This window comes from Penicillium diatomitis (assembly GCF_028827545.1).
Source record: "Penicillium diatomitis strain IBT 30728 chromosome Unknown utg000009l_segment0_segment0, whole genome shotgun sequence".
Taxonomy (NCBI): domain Eukaryota; kingdom Fungi; phylum Ascomycota; class Eurotiomycetes; order Eurotiales; family Aspergillaceae; genus Penicillium; species Penicillium diatomitis.
The window spans coordinates 710,347-738,195 of NW_026623181.1; the positions used below are offsets into that span (position 1 = coordinate 710,347).

Below are 27,849 nucleotides of genomic sequence, written 5' to 3' on the forward strand. Positions count from 1 at the left end.
ACAACGATGTGGAAATCGGAATCCTCAGGCTTGGAATCAGAGACGAAGTCGGGCTTTGAGGTCGCCTTGCCTGATGGGGTTAGCTCATCAAGAGGTGGATGAGTCAGCAGACGGCGGCCGGCACAAGTCCAGCACAACAGCAGCCAATAACAAATGTGCTCTGCTGATCAGGTGATGTCCCGAGTGTGTCCGAGCTCATGTGACTTGAAGTCCGAAGAAAAAGAGAACCACAGCTGCCGAACTGCGGATTTGCTCAGCTTGAGCAATCATGCTTTCTGGGCTACACACATACATGTCTGCAAGGTCACCCAGCCACTGCTAGCTGCTATCCTTTGAGTATCATTTGGAAGCCAAAATAAATCAAGAAAATTCGTTACAATGACCAAAGATGACCGAAACTCTTTTCTCATTCTCACACGCAAAGAGTATTTTTTCTAATTCCCAAGGTCCAAGTGAGAGAGCCACACAGCCACCCGAGTATCATCCGAGCATCATACCGGCTGTATGCAACAAACGCCGACCGGGACTGCCGTATGTGGCTGATGTGGTACTGACTACTGAGACAATACTTCACATGATATTATAGTACTTTGGGTGTATAACTATACGTGGGGCTTATCTGTCTGCTTCTTCATCCTCTTGTTCTTCTTCTTCTCCTCCTCCTTCCTCCTCTTCTCTGCCTCAATGATGTCATCGATGGCCTACATGCAACTGTGCTACTAGCCTCGGGTGCCAACTCCGATCCACGTTTCACTGTTCCTCCATACCAGCATTCATTATCTTGGACTTGTCGCTCTTGTCACTTGAGCCATCATCTTGATTCTAAACCCCGCAAGACCGTGCATCATGTTCTGGGGTAGCCAACCGTCCAAAGATCCCAGCAGTTCTTCGCCTGATGCGGACAAGCCCATCCCGAGAGCAAAGCTGCCCGCAGAACTGCAGCAGATTGTCGACCGAGATGATTACTACGATGACCTCTACTCTCCATAGTATGTTCCATGCACTGCTTTGATTATCACAGCGACGTGTTTCGAACCGCATGAGGTGACTCGACACGTGGACCTAGGCCCAGCTCTCTTTACTACTGTGATACTTTCTCCAGTTGTCGAGGGTCTGGCCCGCCATGCTGCTCCACTTCTCGGAGGTTCCACGATGTTGGCTGGCAAATGACCTACTTAGCTCAACAAGTTGACAAGGCCAATATCGCTTGCATCGTGGGCATACTACGCCGCGCATTCCTTTTGACTTTCCCATATCGCATCATTGTTCCCACTCTCTGCTGGGAATCGATCACTGACCATGAGCGACAAATCCGATTCTAGCTCCGTTGATTCAACAGAATCCCCAGTCCGTTACGCCGCCTATGCGCAGCGCATCCGCACTATCCTCCTCTCCGCCCACCGCTATGTCGCCTACACCTCCGACATTGGCGAGTCATTCCGGCCCGTCGCGCATCCCTGGCTGGTTCGGTCCGCCTACGGCATTTCATGGGCCTATCTGATTGGCGACGTCAGCCATGAAGGCTACAAAGCGTATCTGCGCAATCGTCGCGCGCTGACACCCCCGGGGGATGCCCACAAAGATGCCAGTGACATTCCATCCGAGCAAGTCATCCGGGGTATGGCGACGGGAAACATTCGCGGACCCTTGTCGACCGAAGAGGTAGTCTCGCGCGACAAGGATTCCTTTACAGTGCCCTGGTCTGAAACCCAGATCTCTTTGGCGGAGGATTATCGTATGGTCATGGCAAAGCGGGCGATCTTCCAGAGTATCGCCAGTATGGGCTTGCCCGCTTTTACCATCCACAGCGTGGTGCGATATTCCGGGCGCGCCGTGAAGAATGCGAAGAACCCGATGTTCCGCACGTGGTTCCCCATCGGTGTATGTCTCTCCTCGATTCTGTGATTGCCGCTGTCGTGGCCGAAGGAACATAATTTCCCACTGACATCTTTCTGGATCTGCGTTCTAGCTCGGTCTTGCCGTCGTCCCATTCCTCCCATACCTCTTCGACCACCCGGTTGAAGAAGCCGTTGATTGGGCCTTTGGCACCGGTCTTCGCATGTATGGCGGCGAGGATGCAGTCCGTCCTCTTCCCAGCCACGCCCTGCCTTCTCCACCCGCCACCCAAGAACCCGAAAGCGTCTCGACCGCCGCTCAGCTGTCATGGGAACAACACAAGGAGGAACGCGAAAATAACGGGAGCAGCGGTTCCATCTCACGCTGGCTCGGAGGCTGGTCCTCGGGCTCCGGGTCGGAGAAGTCGAAGAAGGACTAGTGGACTGAAACCGGGTGGAAATAGCCTTTTGAGCCGAGGGTTGGCTCTGGCTCCAACTCTTCCTTTTTGGCTGGAGCGGACTCTATGTCCTCCGAGATACTCGATCTTGAAGCCTCAACTCTCGCGCGTGCATCTCTCTGCTTCACTTCCTTTACATGTTGTACAGTGATAATTGCGATATAATCAACTGAGCTCCATAGGCTCAACGTCCGACCTAGTCTAGTTCCAATACTCTCACAACCTACATTCCTGTCTCACGAAGCAGACTAGAACCCCAATCTTCATCCAAGCTTGAAACTGCAAAAAAGTCCCGGTTTGATCCGCTCCAAGTACGAACCTACCTAGCTCATTCTAGACCAACGGAGTCGTCTTACAACTTGACCCTTCCCCTTAACACAAAGAAAAATCTAATCTAGCCTAGCCTAGCCTAGCCTAGCCTATTCGAACCCGATCTACCTAGGTAGGTACCGTAGGGAGATACCTAACCACCCGGCGTATGTCCACACGACCGGAATACCAAGACGAGTATTCGCCCTAGGGCTCATCTCTCGACTCTCGAGACGATTCCTGCATCCAGGACAACGGAGCAACAAAAACAGAATTTTCTTTCCTATCTACATGGATCTGACACACCCACCACAGAACAACAGACAAACTACTCGCAGGACGTCACACAATCACACAATACATCTGAGCAATGACTTGCACATGATCAAGTCCAGGTTCGACATCTGTACATGTAGAAGAAAGAGGGGGAACAAGAACAAGAACAAGAACAAGAACAAGAACAAGGGGGAGGAACGAGGCAGAATAAGGGAAACTTTCAGAAAGGTGGGATGTAATAATTCAAAACATAGTCAGAGAAGGGGAATCTTATGCTGCGGCGCATCGAATGGTTCTCGAGTCCGGCGAGATGGGGAAGATCTCGTGTTAGAGGTCGGCGGGGTTGTTACCAGATGAGCAGCGACAAGATTCTATCATACACTCGCGGTGATCAGGGGAAGAGAGCATGAGGGTGAAATAAGGGGCGGGGGGGGAAGGATAATTGTATCACTCAGCAGGAATTCAATGTCTCATTTGTGTTTTAACAGTGTCAATGACATGACAGATATCAAGACAGCGGCATTGAAGGATGGAGTTTTCAACAATGAAAAGAATATGGAGTACGATGGGAACAAAAGGGGGAATAATCTTCAAAGGAAGAGAAATTGAGAATGAAGAAACAAACAGACATCGAATTGAGAAAAGTTGGGTTGGGTCGAGGGGTATCTCGACGCAACTTCACCCTCAACTCAAATGGCAAATAGATTCAGACAGAGAAGAAAAGATAAGCAGTTCAAAGAATTTGACAGTGAAAAAAAAGGGGCGTGACATATTTATGACATGGAGGTCCTGGTTTCGAGGGATGATAAACATAGAAAGAGAAAAAAAAGTTGTTTTGTGCAGTCTCAACGCTGATCTCCATCATATGCACTCTTGGCCCTAAGCCAGCAGCCAGAATGTCGGGAACCGGAGCTTCAGAGATCTCAAGAGATCGTGTGGCGTGCCGTCAAGGACTGATTCATAGAATCGAATCGTCCGAGTGAAAGAGGAGGCAACAGCGAGGTCCGAGAGAGAAATGAGGGAATGGAGGGATGAAGAGCTAAGCAAAGACTAGGAGCGGGATCGATGAACCTGGTACACGATTTCTCTTCAAGCGATCTAATTCCAGCCCAAAGAGTTTTCAGCCATGACGGGAGCGCTAATCACCTGCCCAGAACGAACAGTGCGTTGACTGCCAGACATACGACCACCGGCGCCAAAGACAGAGCCAGCACCGATGCCCTGGCTCATCTGCTCCACCGTAGAGCTGGAACGCTTGTGCAACTGCTTTCTCTTACGGTATCGGCGCGCAACCCAGAACATACCAGCACCGTAGGCGGCAGCACCGGCAACAACACCAACACCAATACCAACAGAGCTGGCCTTGGCCTTGGACGTGTTGCCGGAGCCGTCAACGTTGCCACCATTTCCGCCGTTGCCCTGGCTGTTGTTGCCATCGCTGCTTCCGGTGCTGCTGGAGTCTGACGAAGAGGCGCCGCTGGAGGCAGGGTAATTGCCAGCAAATTCCAAGGGGACCGAGGGATCGATCATGGACATCAGTGTCGCGACAGAATTATCAGCGTTGCGGTACAGAGCGGAGATGGGGTTACGCTTCAGATCGGCGAGAGCTTGAACGTACTCCCGGGGGAAGTAGAAGATAGCAAGAGTGGCATTGTACCCAGTGGTCTGCCATGAGTAGTAAGGCTCAAGAGCCCACATAGTCGAATTGACGGTGGGCAAAGCGTTCTTCAAGGCCTGAGGGATGTACTCAAAGATCTGCGAGGAGGACAGAGGAGTCGTGGCGACAAAGGTCCAAGGAAGATGCTTGTCGAATCCGAGTTGAAGCAAGACCGAGTCGGAAGGCGCCTCGGTCACACCTTGGGACGGGGTGATGGAACCCGGAAGAGTGGTTGGCTTGGCTTGGGCAGTACTCTGCGTTCCAGTGTTGGGGTCCGCGGAGGTGGTAGTGGTTGGTAGCACAAGAATGGTGGAAGGAATCCAATTCTGAGTGTTGCTGGAGCTTGTCTCCACGGAAGGAGGAGCAACCGTCGTTTGAGGCGGGTATGTCTGGATAGTTGAGGATTCAGATGCGGTCGAGGTAGTGTGAGTAGGCAACTCAGAAGGCGTCGATACCACAGTCGCGGAAGTCGCGCTAGGGGTGGAAGGGGAAGAAGTGGAGCTGGAGCTGATGACGGTCGCATGGGGGGTGGGAACCACGCCCAATGAGGTGGGCAGCGAGGTTGGCAGGGAGGTTCCACTCGAGGCGGTTGCAGAGCTGATCAATGGAATAGACGTTTGAGGCAGACCGGTTGTGGCCGCCGCGGTCGTGCTCGCACCAGGGGTGGGAATCGCGCCAATACCGGTGCCAGTGCTAATGGTGGGGAGAACAGAGGACGCCTCCGTAGCATTAGGAAGGATGGAACCGACAGCACTGGTAGCACCGCCAATGATTGAGCTCAATAGACCCCCGGTGGTGGCTGAAACAACAGAGGAAGAGCCAGTGGGGACGCTCACGGGGATGGTTGATAAAGCTTCAGAAGTGCTGGTCGCGGTCTCAAGCAAGGGAATGGACAGACCGGCGCTGCTGAGGAGGCCACCAGCGGAGGTGGGAATGCCGGTGGGGGTGGGAATACCCGTGGCTGTCTGGAGCTCACCAGTCAAGTTACCTGAGCTGGGCGAGTCTGTCGCAGTGGCGCTAACAACAGTGTTGCTAGAGGATCCAAGCAGACCGGGAATGAGACCGATGAGGGAATCGCTCGTAGTCGTGGGAACCGCCGAGGCGGTCGTTGGCGTACTCATAGCCTCATTAGTGATTGTGGCGGTTGGAGACTTGGATTCAGGTGCCGACAGGTTGGCGCTGTTGCTGCTAGAAGATCCAAGAAGACCTGGAATGATCCCGACTAGGGGATCGGTCGAGGTTGTCGGAGCTGCCGAGGCGCTCGTTGTCGTGGTCATAGCCTCGTTAGTGATGGTCGCGTTCGGGGCCTTGGACTCTGGCACAGACACGCTGGTGCTGCTGCTGGAAGATCCAAGGAGACCTGGAATGAGCCCGATGACGGGATCGCTTGTGGTCGTTGGGGCAATCGAGCTGCTGACCACAGTACGGGAGGCCTCGACTTCAGGAGCGGAAGTGCTCGCAGCGCTCGCGGAGGTTGTAGTGCTTCCACCCAAAAGGTTCGAAATAACACCACCCAGAAGAGGCGCGGCGGTGGTGGTCGTGGTGGTGGTTGGGGCCGACGAACTGCTGGGCATCAATCGAGAAGCTTCGCTAGTGGCGGCACCGCTGGAGGCAACACTTTCAGGGGTGACGGTACTCATGCTTTGAGCGGTGGTACTGCTACCAAAGAGATTGGGGATAAGACCACCCAGAAGACCATCGGTGGTGGTGCTGCTGGGTGCGGCCGTGCTGCTGGTTGCAATCTTGGGAGCATCGCTGCTAGCGACAGAGCTGGACACTTCGGGGACGAAGACGGGAATCATGGAGCTACTGGCGCTGGCGGTGGGGGCAGTAGTGCTGCTGCCGAGCATCTCAGAAATGACTCCCAGAAGAGGCTCCGACGTCGAGGTCGGGAGAGCCGGACTGCTGGTGGAGAGGCTCGGGCCTTTGGACTCGGAAGCAGGCGCAGTGGAGCTGACGATCGAAGGCGCGGTACGGGTGCTTCCGCCAGCGAGACTGGAGATGACGCCAAGCAAAGGGTCGGCAGTAGTGACCGGGGCAGCTGAACTGGTTAAAGGAGCCGAGATGACCGAGGCAGCTGAGGTGGTATGCACCGCCTCGGGCGCTTTGCTGCTGACCACAACGATGGGAGGCTGCGATTCGGAGGCAGCAGTGCTGGCGGAAGTGCTAGGGCTGCTGCTGCTTGTCGCGACGTTGTTGGGAGCTCCAACCTCAGGAAGGCTGGACACGACAGACCCCACAGCGGCGATGACTGGGTTCGTCGAAGATGTCGAGGACGTCGAGGATGCCGACGGAAGGACTGAATTGGGCAGCACCGGGATGCTCTCGCTGTGGGGAACCGAGCTAGTCGTGTCTGTGGCGATCACAACGGAGGTCAGAATTGGATCTGAGTGGACGGGGGGGATGGTGGATGTAATCGCTGTCGGCTGTCCAGCAGTCAAGAACTCCGTCGTGGTGGTGAGGGTGTGCAGATTGCCATTGGCATCGGAAGAAACAATAACAATGATCTTCTTTGCAGGATCGGTAGGAGCTGGCGCCAGAGGAATGCTGGTGGTGGTGGGCTGGCCGTAGGTTCCATCCTGGATACTGTCCCAGATAGAACTCCAGATATTGCCGGGGCTTCGACCCTGCAAATGGTTATTTCTCACGAAGCGCTTCACATCACGGGCCATGTAGCGGGGGCGTTCAACATGTTCGGCAGCGGCCAATTCGAACCCTCCCACGGCGACGGCCGTGAGCAGAGAGAGCGCGTTGACGCGCATGTTGTTCAACGATGTCCTACTCCAATCAGATAAATAATTGAGCGGGGACAAGAATGGCGGGTACAGAACGAGTGCGGACTATACTCGTCTGTCGGACCCTCTTGGATCAGGAAAGAGTGTAGATGACAATGCGCAGCAAATCTCGTTCACGAAGTGGCATACAATATGTGAGCACCGCTGATGAAGAGAGATTCCGACGGTTCGTCGATAAATTAGTACGAGAGATCTGAGAACCAGTCACAAAAACAAACTCGTCTTTTTCCCTGATAGGAATGGAGTGGAGGCTTCGTTTCTTCTGTTTTTGTTTTGAAAGTTCGTGGACGATGTAGAGCGCAAGGATGGACGGCGTCTAGGCAGACCAACGAAGGTGAGACAGAAACGAAGGCGTTGTCAAGCACGATGGATAGGATTGAAAATGAGTGGATTTAGGGGGGGGGGGAGGTTTCGATGATGAATCCGAAACGGGCCCGAAGATAGTTGCAAGAACGAGTGACTGTGAGCTTGATGAAGCTGTAAGGGAGCGAGTGACGGCCTACTGGTCGAGGCGAAACAGACAACAATGACCGGGCAACGGCGAGACAGCGATCACGAAAACCGGCGAGAGAGGGATCTCGAGATGAGGGCTCGTCTCATCCAGCGCGACCGGGGACGAGAGAAGCAAGGGGATAATGATTGTCGGGACGATTCCCAAGTCCACAAGGGCGCCAGGTCGAGGGGAAGGTTAAGAAGAAAGCATACGCACGCAACAGACAATGTAGAAAAAAGAGTGAATAGAGTCAGTGACAGTGAAGGAGAGGCGTAGAGATTAAAGATGGAGAGCCATAGAAGGTTTAGGGGGCGGGCGTCAGCACTTGGGCAAAAGAGAAATGGAGAATGGAGAAGGGGGGGGGGGGGAGAAGAGTGGAACACGTGTGGGAACGTCGGGATAGAGTGTATCGGCCGTCTCAAAGGTACATCACACGCGGGAACAGCCCAACAGGTACCTCCAGAGTTCCAACTCCGACGTACCTGAGGTACCACTGTAGCTGCGTTCCAGTAGTAGTAGTAAGGTACTAGTATTCCCCCACTGGCGACTTTGGCAATCGCACCGCCCGCGCGAACACACTCCGCGCCGTGCGAGCTCACGGATTCCAGACTCCCGACCCAAACGAGGATGGTAATCTGACGGTAAATGAAGTTGGTAAAGTACGCGGATTCGCCAACTGGCCAGGGTCTTAGCCTTCCAAAGAGGATTCCGAGGTGAGGTTAACGAGATGTACGACAGGACAGGCACGATGAGTTACACTAGCAGATCCAAACTACCCCCGAATAGGCAAAAGACAGACAAAAGTGCCCGTGGACGTCCTCCCGTCCGCTTTGAAGGCCAGTCCATAAGTCGACCCAATTCGGATCCTTTTTGGGTGGAGTCCCCACTTGTAAGTACGTCTACGGCCGCTGTGGCGCCCTGGCCGCTCTGTGACTCGCTCAAATGCGACCAGCCAGTCTGTCAGCCCGCCAGGGGTAAATGAGGCCAAATTTGCTCATCGGGGGATACCACAGCCGTCTTAACGGCCACGCACTCTACCTGCAGGACTGCAGTCCTGCACTACGGTACTACGAGACCAGATCCAGGTAACGTTCTTCCCTAGTCCTACTGCACTGGAGGAGGGCATCATGACTTTTCTCGAGTACCGTTCCGACTGATCTCGAAGAGTCCGGTGATACGTCAACTCTGAGCTACACGGCCACGAATTGAGCTCTATCTGAGACGGCCATGGGTGAAAAAGAGGGTTGGATGGATCAATGATATTGCTTGCGTTCCAAGTCCCGAAGCTTTCAAATAGCTGAGCGTCACTTATTGTACAGTGTACCCTAGTACAGTCGTAAGACTGAGATGTGGGGAGTATTGAGCAGATGTACAGTCACGGCAGTGAGCCTGCGACGGCCAGCCTTGCGGCCGAGTCCCTTCGATCCGATCCCATGACTGGCACCTGATGGACGAGCGCATGCCTACATAATATCGCATGTATCGAATCCAGCAACACTCCTCGGTCGGCGTGGAATTCCCCAGTAGTGCGTGGCCCCAAGTGTCTGGGCCCATCCATGGAACCCTCCCGGAGACGATCGATACAAAGCCAACGGTGGGGACTTCCCAACTCTGTCGGGTACACACAAGTCACAGGGAAAGTCCACCCACCAGAAGGTACCGAGCCGGTTCCACCGGCAGGTAAAAATAATCTCCAGCTGCGCGAGGTCCACCACGCTAAGGCCCGTTTTGTCTACGCGCTCGTCGCGCTCGTTGTGCAACTCGGGCAGCGATCAACAAGCCCGGTCATTGCACGTTGACAGAGAAAGATGGCCGTGCTTGACCACCCAAGTACAAGCTCGGCGGAGTTTGGCACTTTGCACTGCTGCAGATCGAACAACGACCTCCGGCTGCGAAGAGTTTGGCCCCTGGATCCCCTCGGCCCCCAGGATCTCCTGTTTCCAAATCTCTCCCGTTCTGTGCTAGCGCTCCTGCTGCTCCGCCAGCGAATGCGACGGTCATGGCCTGGGCTGACCTGGTGTCGGTCCAGGATCCTGCACTGGCATCTCTCTGCTCCTAAAGTAGTGGATGTGCTGCAGATGGCGTGGGTTGACTCGGGATGAGCAGATTCGCAGTAGGTAACTACCTAACCGAACCTAAGCCTGATACACAACATCGGCGGAGTTGGCGTGAGCGGTTGAGCACTCAACTGTGACAGCCCCACGAGCACGGACAACGGTACCCCTAAGTACTGTACTGTAGATCTCGGGCTCGCAGGTGACTATTGCATCCGCTATTGACTTCCACTCGCTCGGCGAGTCCCCCTCGTTCTGAGCAAAGCAACCATGCAACGTGCCTGATCAGCACGACTTTCGCCATCCCGGAGAATCGAGAGTGATAACAATTCAGGGGATTTCCCTGAATGGTAGGCTCAGGTACACCTCGGCCCGTCCTTGTCTTCTATCCTGACCCCCACGAGGAATGAGCGATCGCAAGTCACGTCAAACTCACATACCCGACACATCATACCGCTGGATGTCCCTTACAATCGCAAGCCCACGTGTAAAAGACTAAACACTGTGTCCCGGCACAACTCGGAATGAAGGAGTCCGCCGGCCCCGCGTCTTGGTGACGGCTCTTTCGTGAGGGTCTTGGAGGATTGACGGGTCATCTTTTTGCTACAGGATTATCTACATTCCGATGGTGTTTGAGGTTGATGGAGAATCTTTCTTTGGACGAACCGATGAATTGAGCGATCCAACTCCCATCGTCAAGACCATTGTTGCTCGCACCGCCTTTTCTGAACCCTGGAGATGATAATATGTCTCCAGACTTGCCTCGATGCTTCTCAGTACCTGATCATTGAACATTGAGGTTGGAGTCCCGAGTGTATAGTACAGCCGGGGGTTTCGTGTGCCAAAGGACCAGGTGTAATGTCCTCCCGTCAGTGTCCCTGTGTCCCCACTCCCGAGAGCCGTGACGACCGTGGAGAAATGAAGACCAGCCGTGTTTGAGAAATCCCCGCACGGCCCCGTCGAGAGACGGGGATTGTGAAACTCCCAAGGGGGGAAAGGCACGCTAGGGAGCCGCAGGGCGCCCGCCGGCGATTCCAGTCACGCTTGCCGAGACCTATTTCTGTTGTGTGCGGTGGTTCGATGGGCAAGTTCTTCGGTCAACAGACCGTGGAAGAGAACTGGCAGCGAGGGGTGGTCAAAGAAAGGAGCTGGAGTTCTTTTTGCCAAGGTCGTAGTTCGTCTAGCGCTGCAGCAGACAGAACGATGTATCTAAGTAGTAGTAGGTACTACAGTAGTACTACGAGGAAGGTACTAGCAGTCGTTCGAACCATTAGGGTCTAGTGTCTACGGTCTCATGTCTAGTGTCACTGTCTCCCCTCTACAGTCTAGTTCTACAGTATCAACTTCCACCAACACCCAACCTCTAAGCGGATCTGAAAAGATGCTCTCCACCCGACTCGACTCTGCTGTGCCTGCCGGACAGCATTGCGGACCTCTCATCTCAGCGATTCAAACCATCGGACCTAAAAATTAGACCCGGAACGCTTTGCTCACCTCTTGTCCCTTGCATCCATCCACAAGGCTCAGTTCCGAGCTCGAGCTCGAGCTCGAGAGTCCACGACTCCATCGTAGTATCCAGTGATCCACTATCCACCTCCATCGTGTATCAGCCCCTTCTTTCGTACGGAGTTGGGACCGCCTGCATAGTCCTGTAGACGCCGATGGGGTCCGATGAAAGGGTCTGCCTCAGTGCCGTCCAAGAGGCCCCAAGTTCCTCAGTCTAGTACTCAAGTCCTGGATGACGGGAGTGTGGGAGACTACGCGCAAGGTGACTAAGAGTCAGAGAAAGGTGAACTTGGGACCTTCGGGTGACCGTATGACCGTACTGCCGTCGGTTGTCTGATGCGTTTCCATGGGACCCCGAGTTCGACGCTAGTCCTGTTCCTGGCACACAAGGACCCCCCAACTGGTCCGTCGTTTCGTAAGGTTCAACGCTGGGCGGGTGAAAGAGGCGGTAAAAGTCCCGTGATAAGGTACCAGTTGCCAGTGCCTGGGACAGGCTGGTAGCAGGGGACCTCGGGGTACCTACTACCTACTACCTACTACCTACTACCTACTACCTACTACCTACTACCTACTACCTACTACCTACTACCTACTACAGGTACTACCTACTACCTACTACCTACTACAGGTACTACCTACTACTTTAGGTACCTGCTACCTTTGTACCCACTACCTAGTCCTACTACCTGGGTGACTTGGGTTCCATCAGGGCCACTGCAGACCCGCTTATCGTGCTGAGAAAATCAGATTGTGACGACTCGAAACTCGGGCCCGACCGACCATCCCAGTGCTTCCCGAGTCACTTCTTGATAGAAACATGGAAAGCGCTGATAAAACGATAGACGAGGAATTGAAGACTCGATTTTTCCACCGAGATTTATTTTTTTTTCTTTCTTTCCCACACGTCTCAAGTTGCCGATGACAATTTTTCACCTTCTTCACTCTGCAAGAAGTCATGTCTCCGGTGTAAAACACATTCCGCTTGGACGGACTCGTCACATCCAGTCATGTGACATGGTCTGGCCGCTCTGCACTCGCAGAGGCAAATGAAGGTGGAGCCCACCGACCGAGTCTGACGCAGTCTGGGCTTTGGACTCGCCGGTCCTTGAATGAGATATGCCTGGCCCTGCAGACACCCGCTGCAGGGGAAGCAGGAAAGATGTGCATGACTGCATTCAGCATGATTGTGGAAGCCGTTGATCAGACATGATTATCAAATCACTTGTATCTGAATGGATTGTCTGAAAGGGTCGTCGGGATCAACCCTTGTGGACTTGAGTGGTGAGGGGATGACTGATGCTGGGTCAAACATTCATGACAAAGTTGATCTTTCCTCTTTCCCGCTAGGCATCCTTGAACAACTGGATGTAAACACCAAACAGTCCATTCTGATGCTAATGTACAGTTGTACACTATGCACTGTACTGAAGAGGACTCTGTCAACGGGATCTTATGATTCTCATCTCTTCATCACAAATTCGGTCGTGGGAAGCCAACAGTTCACCCGTCTGCTGCTCTTGCGTACAGTGTGCACTGGAGAGAAGATAAGTTACTGTTAGTAGGCGTCATACTGATCGTGTTCCCCGTCTGTCAGTGGAGTCCGCAGCAGATATCGTCGCCGCAACTCTCGTCATGGCTGGATTCTCTTCCACAAAATGCGCATGATCTGTTCACATCGCGTCGAGATCCCATCTTCGTAGCCCAGAGGATAGCTGCAGGCCTATTCCATCTAAACCTTCGCTATCCGGACGCTTCGAATAACAAGGTTCCCCATTATTCCGGCTGCTGGTTCTGAGTCGAGAACATGAAATCCCTAGGTGAAAGTACATATGTACGATTACGCACAGCCCGAACTTGAATGCTGTCATCTCACTACCAGGCAGACTTGAATGTAGCAATCACGTATATAGATCTTAGTTCAACAATGTGCCGGTGACGCGTCAACTTGATATTTTAATAATCATGACTTGCTTTACAGAATTCTATTGTGTCCCTCACGCTTTACTTTCTACCTCCCCCTAGGTAGGTGTCCGAGTAAAAACTCCTCGTACTCATTACACTTGGCTTAACAGCTTGATACCTCCAGTCTAACCTCCTCGAGAATGGGTGTGGTATCAACATGGATAGAGGTAGAGGTGGGAAGTATTCAAGGTATACCTGCGAATGCTGAAGAAGGATATCGCATCATCACTAAGCGTATCGGGCTTGAAATGGCTCATCCTTGAAAGATAACATAATACCGTGTAGAGTGACTCGTGACCTATTCGGTAAAGCCGTCGTCTATTGCTAGCTACAAGGCAACGTCCTTGATCGAGAAGGAAATTGCAAGCAAACAACCTTTTGAAAATACTCAAACCCAAATCATCATGAAATTTTCCGTGCTTTAAAAAGGAAGCTGCTCAGTATCTTTTGCTCAGTGCAAGGCAGTTTCCATGAGATTCAAACGCTATTCTGTCTATTCTGTACATTCTGTCATACGGTCGTCACTGACCTTTTTCTCTTGATATCAATGGACTGTCTGACTCACCAACGCAGACTTGGACTTATGCCTATGATGGAATATCCTAGGTGGGTGTAGTTCAATATCCTTATCTGGAGGCGGAGGAAGCTGAATCTGTCCAGTTCTAGATAGACCACCAATGTAAGACGGTAATCGGAAAGTGTGCATGTGTCTAGAGACTCGATTTATTGGGAAAAGCCTTCTGATTTGCTCTATATCAAAGGTTCCAAGGTCCATGCGAGAACTTGCTGGTCTACTAGTCGGCTGTTCATAGTTCCAAGTTTCTATCCGATTAGGGCCCCAAACCATTCAGCAAATGAAATCCCGGATCAATTAAATCCTGGACAACAGGCACCCTCTGGAATCTCATGGAATGCTCTTTCTGCCTAGAGAACGATGTTGTTGATCTCGTGTCTTCACTCCGTCGACCGAATCGGTCAAATGGAATGTTTGACTCAATGAGCTCTGACATTGAGCTACACAAACACGATTGGGTTCAGGGATCTCAGGTACATCCCAACTCAATGCCGTGTTGCGCAGTGAGAAACCATGGAACGGCCAAAGTGCACATGTTGACTCCCACCGCGGTTTCCTAATTGGGAGCGGCCCTGGGAAGTCGTCGACGTGAATGTTTGCTCCCTTACAACTGATTGCTTGTCGTTCAGAGAATACTTAAAGCGGCTTGGTGAGGCGTTCTATCCATCGTTCTCTTCCCACTGCGTCTTCCTATCGTTTGGTCCCAAGACACACCCGATATCAGTCTCAGCCTCACTTGCGCATTTCCATTCTGTCCTCTCCAACCGTTTGCCTTTCTCTGCGCCCGCCAACATGGTACTCCTCACCAAAAACAAAGATCGCGCCTACCCTTTCTCGCTGGACTTCAGTTCCCGTGAGGAGGACGAGCCGCGTGAGGTCAACGTGAAGGATATCAAAGCGCAGTTCTTCTTTGAACAGCCTGAAGAGAAGCTGATTCCGACTCGCTTCCTCGAGATGGCTGAAGCGTCAAGTGAGTGGATTTGCGCTCACGTTCTCCACAACTTCATGCATGAAGACAAAGACGTAGACGAAATGAGACTGATGTTTTTGTCTTTTCCAGAGACCATTCGTGAAATACCGTGGATCTTTCGCACGACCCCCAAAACGCCCAGAAGGTTGACTTCTGGAAATGGCCTATCTTCGATCTCAGATGGCGCGAAACATTTCGATCGCTTATCGAGGTTCCGAAATTGAAGCTAGGCGCATGGGAAGGGGGTGTTGAGCAGTGCTTCCTCGCCCTGGCCGAGGGAAACCGCGATGCACAAGCCGATGTGCTCTACCACCTGATGGAGGACATCTGGGTGGGAATGACGCTCAACGATGACCCCTCTCAGGGGATGTGCAGCCTTGAGCTAAAGTAATTCTCTATCTATCTTCCCAGGTGGTGTTGACATACTGACATGGTGCGGTCATTCAGACCTCGCCTCTTTGAATCGACATTCTCCTACCTGACCGGCTATCGGGAGAAGCACCGAGATGGGCCACAAACAGAAGGCATGATGAGCACAAGTTATACCGACGCCAAATCTCCGACTCCGATCGCGCCCTTCTGTATCGTACGTTACACGTATTCCATCTGACCTGGGTGCCCATCACTGGCGATCACGAGACTGACTTGATTCTCACAGACAAATTACGAAGAGCCCATGGACACTGCCCTCTCAGATAGATTCAAAGTTATCCTTGGTCAGCTGTCAAAACATGCAAGGATACTCCCCGTTCCAGGGGACAGGATCCCCGACCAAGAAGTGTTTGTCCTGGGCCAGCATGGCTCAAAGGTTCACCTGATGCGTGCTTTCTTTCCTGGCTGGAAGCTGTCCAGTATATGGTGCGGCCGGGAACTTCGCAGGCCTGCAGCACGCAACGAAACTCCTTCCCCGTCCTCTTCAAGAGGCTCGTCGCCATCAAACAAGTCGTCCCCACCGCAATCCTCCTCATCTCCAGCCGCCTCATCTACCTGGAAACCCGAAGACGAGCCAGCGAAGCCCGAGGCTATTCACCCCTCCAAAGCTCAGCGCGCCGCCAGTAAGTTGAAGCGATTCTACTCAGCAAGCAATATCAGGCGCGTGCTACAACGCTTTGAAGCTACCAAGCGCAAGGTCGACGACAGTGAATTCAACATCCGCTCCTTCAGAGTAGATTGTACTCACGAGTATGACTTGTGGAAGAAGGAGGATTTTACGGCTGCAGTAAGAGTCCTTCTTGCTCTGTACTACTATCTGCAAAGTGGCGACGCACGATGTGGCATTCTCATGGTAAAGAATCGCGAAAAGTTTGACTTTGGACCGGAGTCAAGTTCCCCTGACCGTGACACTGTCGATGAGACCAAGACTGAGAAAAGCCCGCCTGACAAAGACGCAAATGAACCCAATCACAAAGACGCTGCCAGCTGTGACGACAAAGGTTCAAAAGAGCAGCCTGGCGTCAAGACCCCTCCCAGTGGCCTTTCAGAGGAGCTGGAGATGCTGCGGCTCAAGGCAAGCAAAAGCCCTAGTGCTTTCGAGAAGAGACCTGAAGCGAACTCACCCTCACAAGACGACTCTGAGCAGTCCGCCTGCCCTTGGTTCACAACCTTGAAGAGAAGCCCTAGAGGAAGCAAGCGGACCTGAGTTGTTGGAGTGCGCGTTACCCACTACGCAAGAGCCATGGGTTTGTGCAAAATCTGGTCGAATGCGAATTGATGGTCACGCACATGCAGCTTCATGTCAATTCCTTAGGGATCTACAAATTGCTGAGAGATAATTCATAGGATCTGTTGGAAATGGATGGAGAACATGATCTAGTAGTCCCTTTGTTGTCTCAGTGTTTCGTTGCTTTGTTGCTTCAAGATTTCACTGACTGGCTTGGTACAGTGGGACTCTTTGTACATATACTAGATTCAGACAGTTCTTTTAAAATGAAGCCAGTGAATTTGAAATTAAGATATGAAAAAAAAAAAAAAAAAAGAACGTATTGTGCAAGAACCAAAGAAAGACATCAGAGCCGTGGTATACCAGACCAACACCAAGCATGACATAACAAAGCAGTCTTGTGCAAAGGCTCAAACAAAGCTCGCGACGGAAGATCATCATCCCTCATAAACGCACACGCTACCGCTTGTCCCTCCCATTCAAGAATCTTGACTAGCCGTGTATCCTGTATAGTATAGTGTGTCCGCATATGTGCCCAACCGCACAAGAACTCATGACCCGTGACGTCTTTCAGATTCAAACGCGGTGAACCCGTCGGCTCCACGTCCATCCGTGCCACCTGTGCGGAAGTATTCAACCAATACACCCATTGCATAGCATGATGCTGCAGTGATGGTACCAGTGAGGAACATTCTGCGGAGGATTTTGCGAAAGGTAGATTTTGGTATTGATTTTGATTTTGATTCTGAGTGAGAATGTTGCTGTTGTTCTGACGGGGTGGGGGCGCTCATTTGGGCAAAGGAGGCCTGGTTTGATGAAGAATCGGGATCCGGGGGTGAAGAAGGACGTGAAGAATAGGTGGTTTCAGGTTGATTCCTGTTGGGAGGGGGGCTGTTCCGTGGAAGTGGAGGGGCCGATCCGGATGTCGATGGCTAAGTCGACCAGTTAGGGAGGGTGGGGATGAGAGGCCCGGGAATAGACAGTCCTACTGCCTACTCACCTTGATGGTGGAAGACGAGGGGTCGTAATGGTGAACGTAGCGGGACATGTCAAATGCGTCCTCGGGCATTTGGTAGTTTTTCAAGTCGGCCTGGACATCTGCTGGGATGGTAGGGTCTTTGAAACCAGTGGCGGGGCCCTGGACTGGACTTTTCCCTGGACCATTGAATGTTCGCTTGAAGACCAAGATATCACCACCGCCGGTGGCGATTTCGTAGCCATCTTCTTGCATTTTACCAAAATAGCGCACGAAATTCGCGGGATTGTGCAGACGCGACAGGATCTCGTGAGTCGGGGCCTGCTCTGATGTTCCAAAGAAAGTGTCCGCTTCGGTGGTTGTGACTGAGGCGGTGCTGGAATCAAAGGCCAGGATTCGATAGGTAGCCTCGGGGCGAGGGACAGCCGATCTGTGATGCTGCCGGCTTTGGAGAGCTTCGTAGATTGGGTCTTCTTGAAACTTGGCAGCAAGACTCTCATTGCTAGTGGGGGACTCGCAACGAGCCCGAATGTCGCTTGCATTGAGAGGCTGTACTTTCTCGTCCGTGGTGCGATTCCCGCCTACGGAGGTCGCGAAAGATGCGTCGTCAGGAACATTGTCAACCAGATCGTGAGTCCTGGTCACTGTGGCGTCTGACGTCCTTGTAGCTGTTGTATAATGTGTTGCTTCGACTTTGGCTGGTGATGCCTTGAAAAAGGCTTCTAATTCACTTCCAGGGCCACAGTCGACCACTGGGTCGGAAAGTTGAGCTCGAGTCGCCTCTGCGACTAATCTTGCCTCGAGCTGGTTGTCAGGCTGGGCGTTGTATTCTGCATGCGCGGATTGCTGTGACTGGGCGCTTTGAGTCGTGGAAGGAGACACGGGGGTGACGGTTTGCGTTGCAGGTGTCGCACGGGTCATTCTCCCACTGATTGGGTCGTATTCAAGGTTTCCCCGGGACAGAAGTGGCTCGTGAGAGCTGGCGCTGCCACTAGGACTATCACTTTGGAACCGCGTCTTGGAGTTAGTTCCTTCTGTCCTCTTGTTCGCCTCGGCGGGAAGAGAGGGGTCGTAATGGGCAAAGAATGCTTGATTCCCAAAAGGTAGCTCGTACGGATCTCGGGCAATGAGATTGCTGAGCTTGGCCATCCGTCGATTCATTTGCTCGAGCTCTGCATCCCAGTAAGTCTTCTCTCGACCGGCGAGTTCAGAGATCCGGGACTGCTTCCACTTCTTTGTCCATGGGGTTGTCCCATGAGGCTTTCGAGGGGCTGTGGTGGGCCAGCTGGACTCGATTACGGAACGGATTTTGGCTTCGTGGTGGCGGTGGAATGCATCGAAGGATCGTTCCGCACGCTCCATTCTATCGCGAAGACCTTGGCCATTGCTAGCGCATTGCCAGATTCTCCGGGTCGAGCGCGGACTTTGCGTGGTAAGCGGTGATATAATAGTTGTTCTCGTAGCTGGCCGTACCGCAGCAACGGAAGAGCAGGTAATTGAAAAACTCATGATAAGTGAGGCGCGTCGAGATGCCGCGTACAGGACAATGTTTCTTTTCTAGATAGGGTCGCAGTACGTGGAATCACCATGAGGTGTTCAAGAATGTAGAATACAGAAACGGAGCTGCTGTCGACCACGACCTGGTCCCGACGGTGTTCAAGCCAGTCCGAGCTCACGCGAGCTTGAGGTATGGCGTCAGAGTGGAAGTATGGAGATAGCTTGAGAAATGGAATTCAAGAATGTGCCAGTCAATGATCATGGGCTGAGTTTGTGCACGACAATGAGCGTGATGTGAGAGGGATCTTGCGAACGTGTAATATGAAGAGTCGAAGAAAAAGAGGCGGATGCATCCAGCTAAAAAAGGGTGCCCAAGAGTCGCTGATGGTGATGCCCATCGGTACCGCCTGATTCCGCCGGCGGTTCAAGGACCAGAGCACTCCGATGCGGGGATGCGATGCACACTGATGGTCTCGGTATTCAAGGTACATTCGACTACACATTTTTGCATAGTAAGAACATGACTAGGTGCAGTAGTCTCTGGTCACTGAGAGGAGCACAGACTGAGCGACTTACTGACGGACCAGGCGGGTCCGATCGGTGATCCGGGGTGCGATTTCAGCCAATCAACATGGCTGTTCATCTTGCATCCCCGCAATAACCTTGTCACTTGGCAGCTGACATCAGCGAATCAGACGTCATCGAGTCCTCTTTTGGGGTGTGGTGCCTTAGTTAAGTTAACTTAACCTAATGAGGAGTCGACTGAGTAAGCATTCTGCCTACTGCCAGGCAGTCACGAGATTGCGGAAGACAGGGTTGCCTTCGCCCTTCGTACCAGGTGGTAGTATGGTTGACGGTATGTGTCGTCGTATTATTGCCTCAGCGGTGCCCTTACCTTGAAGAATGCGACCTGGTGACGGATCTCAAAGCCATGCGGACTTGCTCGCATGAGACGTACCAAGGTAGTACTGCTGTACCCACACTGCACCGACTACCGGTTCTACTTTCGACCCTCTCATACTACTATATACGAATGATGAAGGTTAATTCTTTTAGCGGTCCGCTCTATGAAACAAGGTGATTGCTCCAAAACCTCAATCCCTCGATACCTTCTTCCCGACAAAGGATTCCGCGATCCTCGGCCATTTCAAGCTCTTCGGCAGCCACACCCACACTCCATTTGAACCTTTGAGCCGCCTCCTGTGCCGTAATAGCCCGACCAAATAATGACCAGTCCCAAGGTACGGATTCGTCGGGCGGCACGCGACGTAATTCCTCCATCCAGTCTTGAAATTGGCGGATAGTCTTCTCGTCACTCCAGTCGTAACGCTGCACCACGAGAAGACCACTTTTGAAGCGCCGCAGTCGGATAGGAAGCTTGAGCTTTTCCCAGAGCTCGGCCGCTCGCTGGAAGTCAGATGGGCTGATGAGTTCAACTCCGTTTCGAGATCGATTGAAGACCGCCCAAAGATCGATCAGACTCATAATGCCCCCTTCACGCTGGAGGATTCCTTTACGATCGTCGGTCAAGTACTCAGCCAGGTCACGGGACAATTCTGAAAGATAAAGACTTTCGGACCCGGAACTCAGCATGTCCTTCGTGGTGACCATGCCCAGAGCGGCGACAGACTCGGAGAGAACTGTAGTGGTTTCTGTTGAAGCTCCGCCGTTGCTGTTCATTCCTGACTCCCGCGCGAGACTCTCCGCTAAAGCAACGATTTGTTTTGCAGAAGCCATCAACGCCTCCAGATCTTCAAACGCGTTACCAATCACTAATTGATTGTTGATACGAGTTTCAAGCCCTCGTTGCTCCAAGCCTGCGATTCCTACCAAGGTACTTCGGGGCGCTGGAGATTGCGGACTCTCCACGGCAGCAGCACCAGGGTTGTTGGGCGATTCAGTACGTTGTGAAGGCGCTGGCACGGGTGGCGCATTCTGTAAAAGCCATTTTCTCTGTACGAGAGCACCTTTGAGTCTATCATGAAAGGTCTTGTCTCCCCCATTGCGGAATGACAGTTTAATGCTGTCAGTCACTTCAGAGTTCACGATGCGAGATTGCGCAAAGAATGGAGCAGGCGAATCTGTGCGGCTTGTACCATGGAGCTGAGGAAAAGCCGCCGAGGCTCCCAAGGAGGCCCCGCAGATCTCACATTCAACAAGCGAAGGATGATTCATAAATGTGCATCGAGGACATGGCACTGGTTTTGCAGCGGTCGACAGGCTAGATACACCATTCTTGTCTGGTACAGAAACCCTCCCCGTTTCAGGGGGTTCGGCAGTTGGCAAGGAAGACTCTCGGTTTGAGGCGGCATTGATCGCTGCTTTGAGCACGGTAGCCAGAGGGGGCTTGATGCCGCAGGCTAAACATGGAGGTAAAGGCGTGTTTCCAGTAGCTGTGGCCGGGTCGAAATTGGACGGCACTGGATTAGAAAAGGAGCAGATTGGGCAAACCCAGGTTGCATTGATCGGTTTTGGCGAGGCAGCTGGTTGATCGCCAGTGAATGCAGGTCGAGGTGAAGACGGCTGAACACTGAGCTGGCCGGCGTGGGCAGTGGTCGAGACAGTGGCGCCAATATTGGTTCGAGTATCGAGCTTTGTCTTCTGAGGCTTTGGATATATTGTGATCTTTGGCGATGATCTAAAGAAGCCCGCCTGTGATGCAATCTCTTTAGCCAAATGAACACGCCCATTGTTAACGGAATCGTACACCCCTCACCTGGTATTCAGCTCGGTCAACCTCCTTCAGATCGATGCCCACGCAATATTTACGCGACTCTTCAGCAGACACATAACACACCCGATGCGATGTCAAGTAGGCGTGCCCATTCTGGTAATCGGGGATTTTGTACTTTCTGCTTGCATCGCCGTCATGTGAATATAAAGTCGATCCGCGGGCTCCATGATAGGCGGGGAGGCATCTTACCCCTCATATAACCCCACCGCATCCTGCACAAAAAGAAGCGTCTCGTCTGGCAGCAGTAGCGGTCGCAATGCAGTAGTCAAATCTAGGGGCTTGAAAAACATCTAGTAAGAAATGTACACGACGAAACCCCCGCTTTGAAGCTGCCCCGATCATCCATCCACTTGGTCGATTGCGTCGCCGATAAGATGATAATCCGGGGCAAGAAGCGGAGAAATAAAAGTCCGAGGGGCCCGCAATGTAAGCGAGTCGGTCGGGCTCACACGGGCGAGTTACCTGAGGTGTCTTGACCGCTCATGACGGTACCGCTTTTTTCCAACAACCCGACCACCAATTCGCTTGATCAACCGTCGTCCTTGTTATCAATATCACAACATTATCATCTTTGACTATCTTATTTGGTCCAGTGAAAAGCATTACTTTGAAACTACGATCTCATTCGTAGCCTACTCTCTCTTCTCCTTATCTGTGGCTCTCGCCGGTCTGCCCTTCCTGCCTCGCATCTCTGTCTCTCTCGCTCTCTCTCGCTTCTCCCCCCTTTTGCTTTGAGAAAGAAAAGCCTCTTTCTTTTTCAGAATTCGTACTTCTAGAAATTCGGCATGAGCTCAAGCGTTCCCCCTTGGCGCGCAACCGCGTCTGCGCCGTCATCGACGCCTGTCGCCTACCAAGCTCCCGGTCAGTGCCCGCGACTTTTAACACTCGTGCCCCTCCTTCCCGCCCTCCCTGCCTCTCTCTTCCAGCCGTACTAACGCTTCAATAGCAACTCCCGCATACATTCCAGTCCAAGCACGTCGTAGCCTCACTTCTAACCAGAGTTCATCAATTTCGTCCGCTGGAACCACTACCACACATCCAACCACGACTCCTGCCGCGGAACCGGCTCGGCCGCGAATCGAATTCTCCCAGGCGGTGCGCAACTACGTGCAACGCTGCTTTGATGCCAAGAACCAGATCCCCAGTGTCAGTCACGCCGAAATTCAAGAGAAGCTGCGACAGGTCATCACAGAGGCCGCTGATCGCAATAAGCTTCACATCATCGACTGGGATCGCACGGCCCTACCCCAGCACATGATTCAAAATGAACGTAATAGAGTCCTGGCCAATCCGGCTGTTTCGACTTGGGCTAAAGCAAGTCCACTCACTTCTCCCGTCGACCCCAATCGGAAGAGAAAGTCGACCGACTTTGGTCAACAGCAACGAGGAGACGATTCGCCACCATGGAAAAAAGCTAACAATCGCAACCGACTCGAAGACCGCACTACTCACCCGTCCACAGATAAAAAGTCACGGATGACACTGGATGATTCTAGTAAGTCAAAAGCTAATTTGGAGATGAGGCGCAGACGTTTTGAGGGCGCCGGCGTCAATTATGGCACTTCCGGTACTTCGTCCCCAGTGGATCCGCCCATTGCGCGCAGTACGGTACAAGATCAGGGACCTGTGGTTGGACGCTGCCAGACTTTGGAGAAGAACTACTTCCGCCTGACCTCTGCGCCCAACCCTGACACCGTTCGGCCGTTGCCAGTGCTCCAGCAAACCCTGGACCTGTTGAAGAAGAAGTGGAAACGAGAGGCCAACTACACCTACATCTGCGATCAGTTCAAGTCCCTTCGCCAAGATTTGACGGTGCAGCACATCCGTAACGAGTTCACTGTCCATGTGTACGAGATCCACGCCCGCATAGCCTTAGAGAAAGGGGATCTTGGTGAGTACAATCAGTGTCAAACTCAGCTTCGAGTTTTGTACGAACAGAAGCTCGGTGGGCATCCAACCGAGTTTAAGGCCTATCGTATTCTTTATTTCATTTACACTCGGAACTGGACCGCCATGAACGATGCGCTAGCCGATGTTAGTGCAGAAGACAAGAAGTCGAGTGCTGTGAAGCATGCACTTGAGGTTCGCTCCACCCTTGCTCTCGGAAACTATCACCGTTTCTTCCAGCTTTACCTGGATACGCCGAACATGGGCGCCTACCTCATGGACATGTTCGTTGGACGGGAGCGATTGACTGCTCTATCGTCAATGTGTAGAGCGTGAGTTTCCGTTCCCTACGTCTCATGGCTCCCCCCCCTTCTTTTCTTCGTGCTGACCTGATTTCATTAGGTACAAACCGGATGTCAAGCTCCGATTCATCACAGAAGAGCTTGGCTTCGAGTCGGACGAGCAAGCCGCTCGCTTCATTCTCGACCACGCGTCGGCGGAGGCTCTGCAAGAGATAGAGGGGACTGTGAGGCTCTTGACCAGCAAAGCTGGTCCTCTGTTCGAGACGGCTAAAGCCGAGGCCCATCGGGTCGTTGATATCAAGGGTCAAATCTAGTCGAATCAGTCCCTTTCTAGTCGTCAAGCTGAGCCTCCGCAGTCCGTAGTTCTGACTGCCCTTCGTCTGTGCGATGATCAGGACGCCGAAGCATGCTGGCTCCGTTCTCCATCACTTTCGTATCACTTCCTCGTTGTGTAGCGGTCGGTCACTCACCTCTCGCATCTCCCGATCAAACGAGAGTGTGGCGCTTCGCGTGCTGACTCACTTCGAAGTTGTGATTGCGAGATGTGACAAGTGACAGATGGACGTCCACCCTCTCGCGCGTGCTGTTGATCCTCTCCCCATGCATCATTTCCTCCGGATTTGCAAAGGCGGGGTAAACTGACAGCATACTAATGATACCCCCGTCTTTTCCGTTCCTCTCATTCTCGTCTTTCCGCGTCCTTGCCTTTCGTTTTTCGGCCTGATTTTTCCCGGAGCAACACTGGCTGCGCGACATGGGCGCTTTGTGATTGAAGTTCTTTTCCCCCTTGGACAAACCAAGGCGCACCCCTAGTAGACCTAGTCCCACCTACTCTGCGTATCTATTTTCGCATCCACTGCATTGAAAACAAAATAACCCTTTCACTATCGCAAGCGTAAACTTCCTCCATATTACTTTCCACAAACGATATATATATATACATATTTTACATGCCTTCGAAGCATGCACAGGTATGTTGGGCGTTGCCCGTTCACGAGACCGTTTCTGCCCTTCAACTTGGCAGGCCACCTGAATCACTCAGTACTAGGCCCCGGCGCGGAATGCCAAGGCCTCTACCATCATACCACAACGGTCCAGCCCTCTTTTCTCATCGTCAAAAGGCGTACTCGAGATCGCTCTCACTCTCTCGAGACTCCCATTTTTTTTTTCGATGGAGTTCCTCAGCCTCGTCTCTATCTAGAGGGTTTGGGGGTTTGCCAATTTGAACTCACAGGTCGCTTCGTCTTATCTCTACATCCTCCTCGCAAGACCCATTTTCCTCAACGCCCATGGAAATAAACCTCATCTGCTCCACCACGTGGGTCCCACGTGCCCACCACCAGGCGGCACCCACGGGGACTCTCAGTAAGGAACTGGGACACCCCGACACGCAATGTCCCGCCCAACAGGTTCGGCGATCGTACAAGCCCGCCTTGAATTACACTGGAAGACCTCCTGGAAGGTTTTGTGTGTAGAGTGTAGAGTGTAGACTGTCAAGAGATGGACTTTGTGTGGTCGTTTTTGGGTATTCAAGGAGTTCTGAGTTCTTGACATAGACATTGTCCATGTGATGATGTATGGATAGTGATACGTGGTATATACCTATTAGTCTGATAGTCTAATAGTCTACTGAGCCGGTGTGACCAACCGCACAAACAAAGACCTCGAGCTAAGGTTGAAAAAGCGGTTTTTCCCAGTTGAGTTATCGAGGGGTCCTCTAGCTGATACGTCGAGTAATTGCGTCTTTATGTAGAATGCAGACGGAGGTGCTCCGATGTTGTTGAATGTCTAGGTAGTGGTACCCAAGCATGATCTCGTCAAGCGGTCTTCAAGTCTGGTCCAGAGGTCTGGAGGTTGACTTGATCGATCGCAGCGGAAACAAGATTACCGCAATCCATGTATACGCCTTCGCTGCTCCACTAGAGCCCGAAAGTGAGTTGGACCGGTTTCCTCCTCTCTTTTCTTCTCCTGTCTTTTGCAAATGCTATCCATCTTTTTTTTCTGCCGATTTCAACTTTATGGTGTGGTTAGTCGTTACCCTATAGTGCTGTCTGAGCCACGGGCGTCAGTGGTCAGTGGCACTGGTCACAACTACAGCCAGCGGTCTGCGGTATAACCGTGGAACAGTAAAACTTCGAGATCATTTCTTTGTCCTTTTTCCAGTTTTTGAGCTTTTTGTCCAGCGGATTTTATTCTTCCGTCTAGTCGAGATTGCCTCGAGAAGGTCCTCGAGATGTGCCACTGTAGCAGTCACCAGTCTCGCGGAGGTACTTTGTTACAACATTACTACTGCGGCGGTCACGGGATAGAGGCATCAATGCTCTCATGCTGGGTCCTATCGGGGAGCTGCAGTTGCCCGGGTCATGTTGTAAATTGGACTGATTCCTTACTGAACGCAATTTCGGAGAATTATCCGTCTCTCACCATGGGTATGTCTTGCAGTGAGTGTTCGAGTCATTTCAATCGTGGATGGATTGGAACTGACTCGGTGATCTCAATGCGAGCGTGGCCGAGAGAAGAGACGACCACAGGAGGTCCACCCGTGGACGGGAGTGTCGTACCTCTGATTAGACCAGCAGACCATGTGACTGCCCCCAGATCATGTGCGATCTGTCTACGGTAGTACAGTAGTAGGAGTCCCGTGTTTGCGGCTCCCGTGCCGCGTCAGATCAGAACAGACTCAACAGAGTATGTGTCTCGAGTCTCGGCTCTTTCACGGAGAAATACGAACCCTCCCAAGGTACAATCCAGGGACTCCAGTCGGTGGTCCATGGCACATGAAATACAGTGCGTCGACTTTCAGCCGGGACCGGAGACGCCCCCGGCTCAAGTGGAGATTGCCTTTACTATTCTCACACGAGTGTTCGTCAACTGAAGACCCCGCCGGGGTATTCGAGAACGCTTGGAACAAAGGAACGTGTACGTCTCCCGTCCCCTGTGATCGCTACTTTCACACACATATCCTTTAGTGGCTCATTGACTCTTTGAGTCCCTGGAGGCTGATCTGCTACTGGTACCGGCACTGATACTACTGTCCTACTGTCTCGGGCTCGTCTGCAGCCCGCTTCGTCCACGGGCGGCTCCATCCATTCTGACCTTCGGGGACCACTTCTTGATCGGTCGCTCACCATTGAGAATTCATGTCCGGTCCTGTCTGGCCACTGGAGTACGATGGTTGTTGCCACGGGTCTCTCAGGTTGATGTGGGTGATGTGGGTGATTAAAATTTGACAGTCATTGGCTTCAGACTTTTGCGAGTTCATCGCCAGACTTTCATTGACTGTCAAGTGACCCGGGGTATAGTTACTTTGGAGTATGGACTACGGACTCACGGAGTATGTGTTATGGAGTCACTTATGGACTATGGACCAAGCTCACTTGATTAGAGAGTATTGTATAATGTATATTGTACCAATGTACCTTAATTCTTATAAACCCTTGGAGGACCCCATCACAGACAATCGTCACCATCACGCCCCTCGCATAGCAACAGCAGTGCGTCACTGGCTTCCCGGCCCCATTTCCAGGGGAACTTTGTTTAATGCATGGTCCTGCCCAATTGCCTACAACGAATCTGCAAATAATCAATGTCATTCCCTGAATCGAGAAACAAGACCCAGAGACGGTATTCAGTCTCTTAGGTAAGAATCCAGATATGACCCTTTTTCCTGGCGGTCTTGTCCTCATGTAGCTCATAGGGGAGCTCCTCCTTGTGTACGATATTGAGGAGTGAACTACAGTCTACACTCCTCCTCGTAGAAGCCACTTTTTACCCGCCTTGGAATCTCCGGGCCTTCCACCCTCAAAGGGGCAATTTCCCCCGCAGGATCTGGATCCAGTCCACGATTGCCATTCCAACCATCTGCCGCCTCTGCGGTGCTCCCCATTCACACCATTTACCATTC

General features: G+C 52.4%; 7 protein-coding genes across 7 annotated transcripts; 4 read left to right on the top strand and 3 right to left on the bottom strand.

Annotated features, from left to right (window-relative positions):
* Nucleotides 1-846: 846 nt before the first annotated feature.
* N7539_006775 (uncharacterized protein) lies at nucleotides 847-2,275 on the top strand (the record flags this gene model as incomplete). The annotated part of the gene is made up of 3 exons (XM_056936376.1): nucleotides 847-989; nucleotides 1,323-1,881; nucleotides 1,970-2,275. The coding sequence occupies 3 exons, from the start codon at nucleotides 847-849 to the stop codon at nucleotides 2,273-2,275; spliced, it is 1,008 nt and encodes a 335-aa protein (XP_056788311.1).
* A 1,701-nt stretch (nucleotides 2,276-3,976) lies between these two features.
* On the bottom strand, nucleotides 3,977-7,297 carry N7539_006776 (putative mucin family signaling protein Msb2; the record flags this gene model as incomplete). The annotated part of the gene is made up of 1 exon (XM_056936377.1): nucleotides 3,977-7,297. The coding sequence occupies one exon, from the start codon at nucleotides 7,295-7,297 to the stop codon at nucleotides 3,977-3,979; it is 3,321 nt and encodes a 1,106-aa protein (XP_056788312.1).
* Nucleotides 7,298-14,711: 7,414 nt separating this feature from the next.
* On the top strand, nucleotides 14,712-16,528 carry N7539_006777 (uncharacterized protein; the record flags this gene model as incomplete). Its single annotated transcript, XM_056936378.1, has 4 exons — nucleotides 14,712-14,942; nucleotides 15,032-15,276; nucleotides 15,337-15,475; nucleotides 15,548-16,528. The coding sequence occupies 4 exons, from the start codon at nucleotides 14,712-14,714 to the stop codon at nucleotides 16,526-16,528; spliced, it is 1,596 nt and encodes a 531-aa protein (XP_056788313.1).
* Nucleotides 16,529-17,100: 572 nt separating this feature from the next.
* On the bottom strand, nucleotides 17,101-19,034 carry N7539_006778 (uncharacterized protein; the record flags this gene model as incomplete). Its single annotated transcript, XM_056936379.1, has 2 exons — nucleotides 17,101-17,481; nucleotides 17,550-19,034. 2 exons carry the CDS (start codon nucleotides 19,032-19,034, stop codon nucleotides 17,101-17,103), a joined length of 1,866 nt encoding a protein of 621 aa, XP_056788314.1.
* A 1,053-nt stretch (nucleotides 19,035-20,087) lies between these two features.
* N7539_006779 (ESCRT-II subunit protein VPS36) lies at nucleotides 20,088-22,046 on the bottom strand (the record flags this gene model as incomplete). Its single annotated transcript, XM_056936380.1, has 3 exons — nucleotides 20,088-21,674; nucleotides 21,730-21,874; nucleotides 21,946-22,046. The coding sequence occupies 3 exons, from the start codon at nucleotides 22,044-22,046 to the stop codon at nucleotides 20,088-20,090; spliced, it is 1,833 nt and encodes a 610-aa protein (XP_056788315.1).
* A 495-nt stretch (nucleotides 22,047-22,541) lies between these two features.
* N7539_006780 (uncharacterized protein) lies at nucleotides 22,542-24,259 on the top strand (the record flags this gene model as incomplete). Its single annotated transcript, XM_056936381.1, has 3 exons — nucleotides 22,542-22,617; nucleotides 22,703-23,975; nucleotides 24,046-24,259. 3 exons carry the CDS (start codon nucleotides 22,542-22,544, stop codon nucleotides 24,257-24,259), a joined length of 1,563 nt encoding a protein of 520 aa, XP_056788316.1.
* Nucleotides 24,260-25,753: 1,494 nt separating this feature from the next.
* Nucleotides 25,754-26,061, top strand: N7539_006781 (uncharacterized protein; the record flags this gene model as incomplete). Its single annotated transcript, XM_056936382.1, has 2 exons — nucleotides 25,754-25,877; nucleotides 25,991-26,061. The coding sequence occupies 2 exons, from the start codon at nucleotides 25,754-25,756 to the stop codon at nucleotides 26,059-26,061; spliced, it is 195 nt and encodes a 64-aa protein (XP_056788317.1).
* Between the last annotated feature and the right edge of the window lie 1,788 nt (nucleotides 26,062-27,849).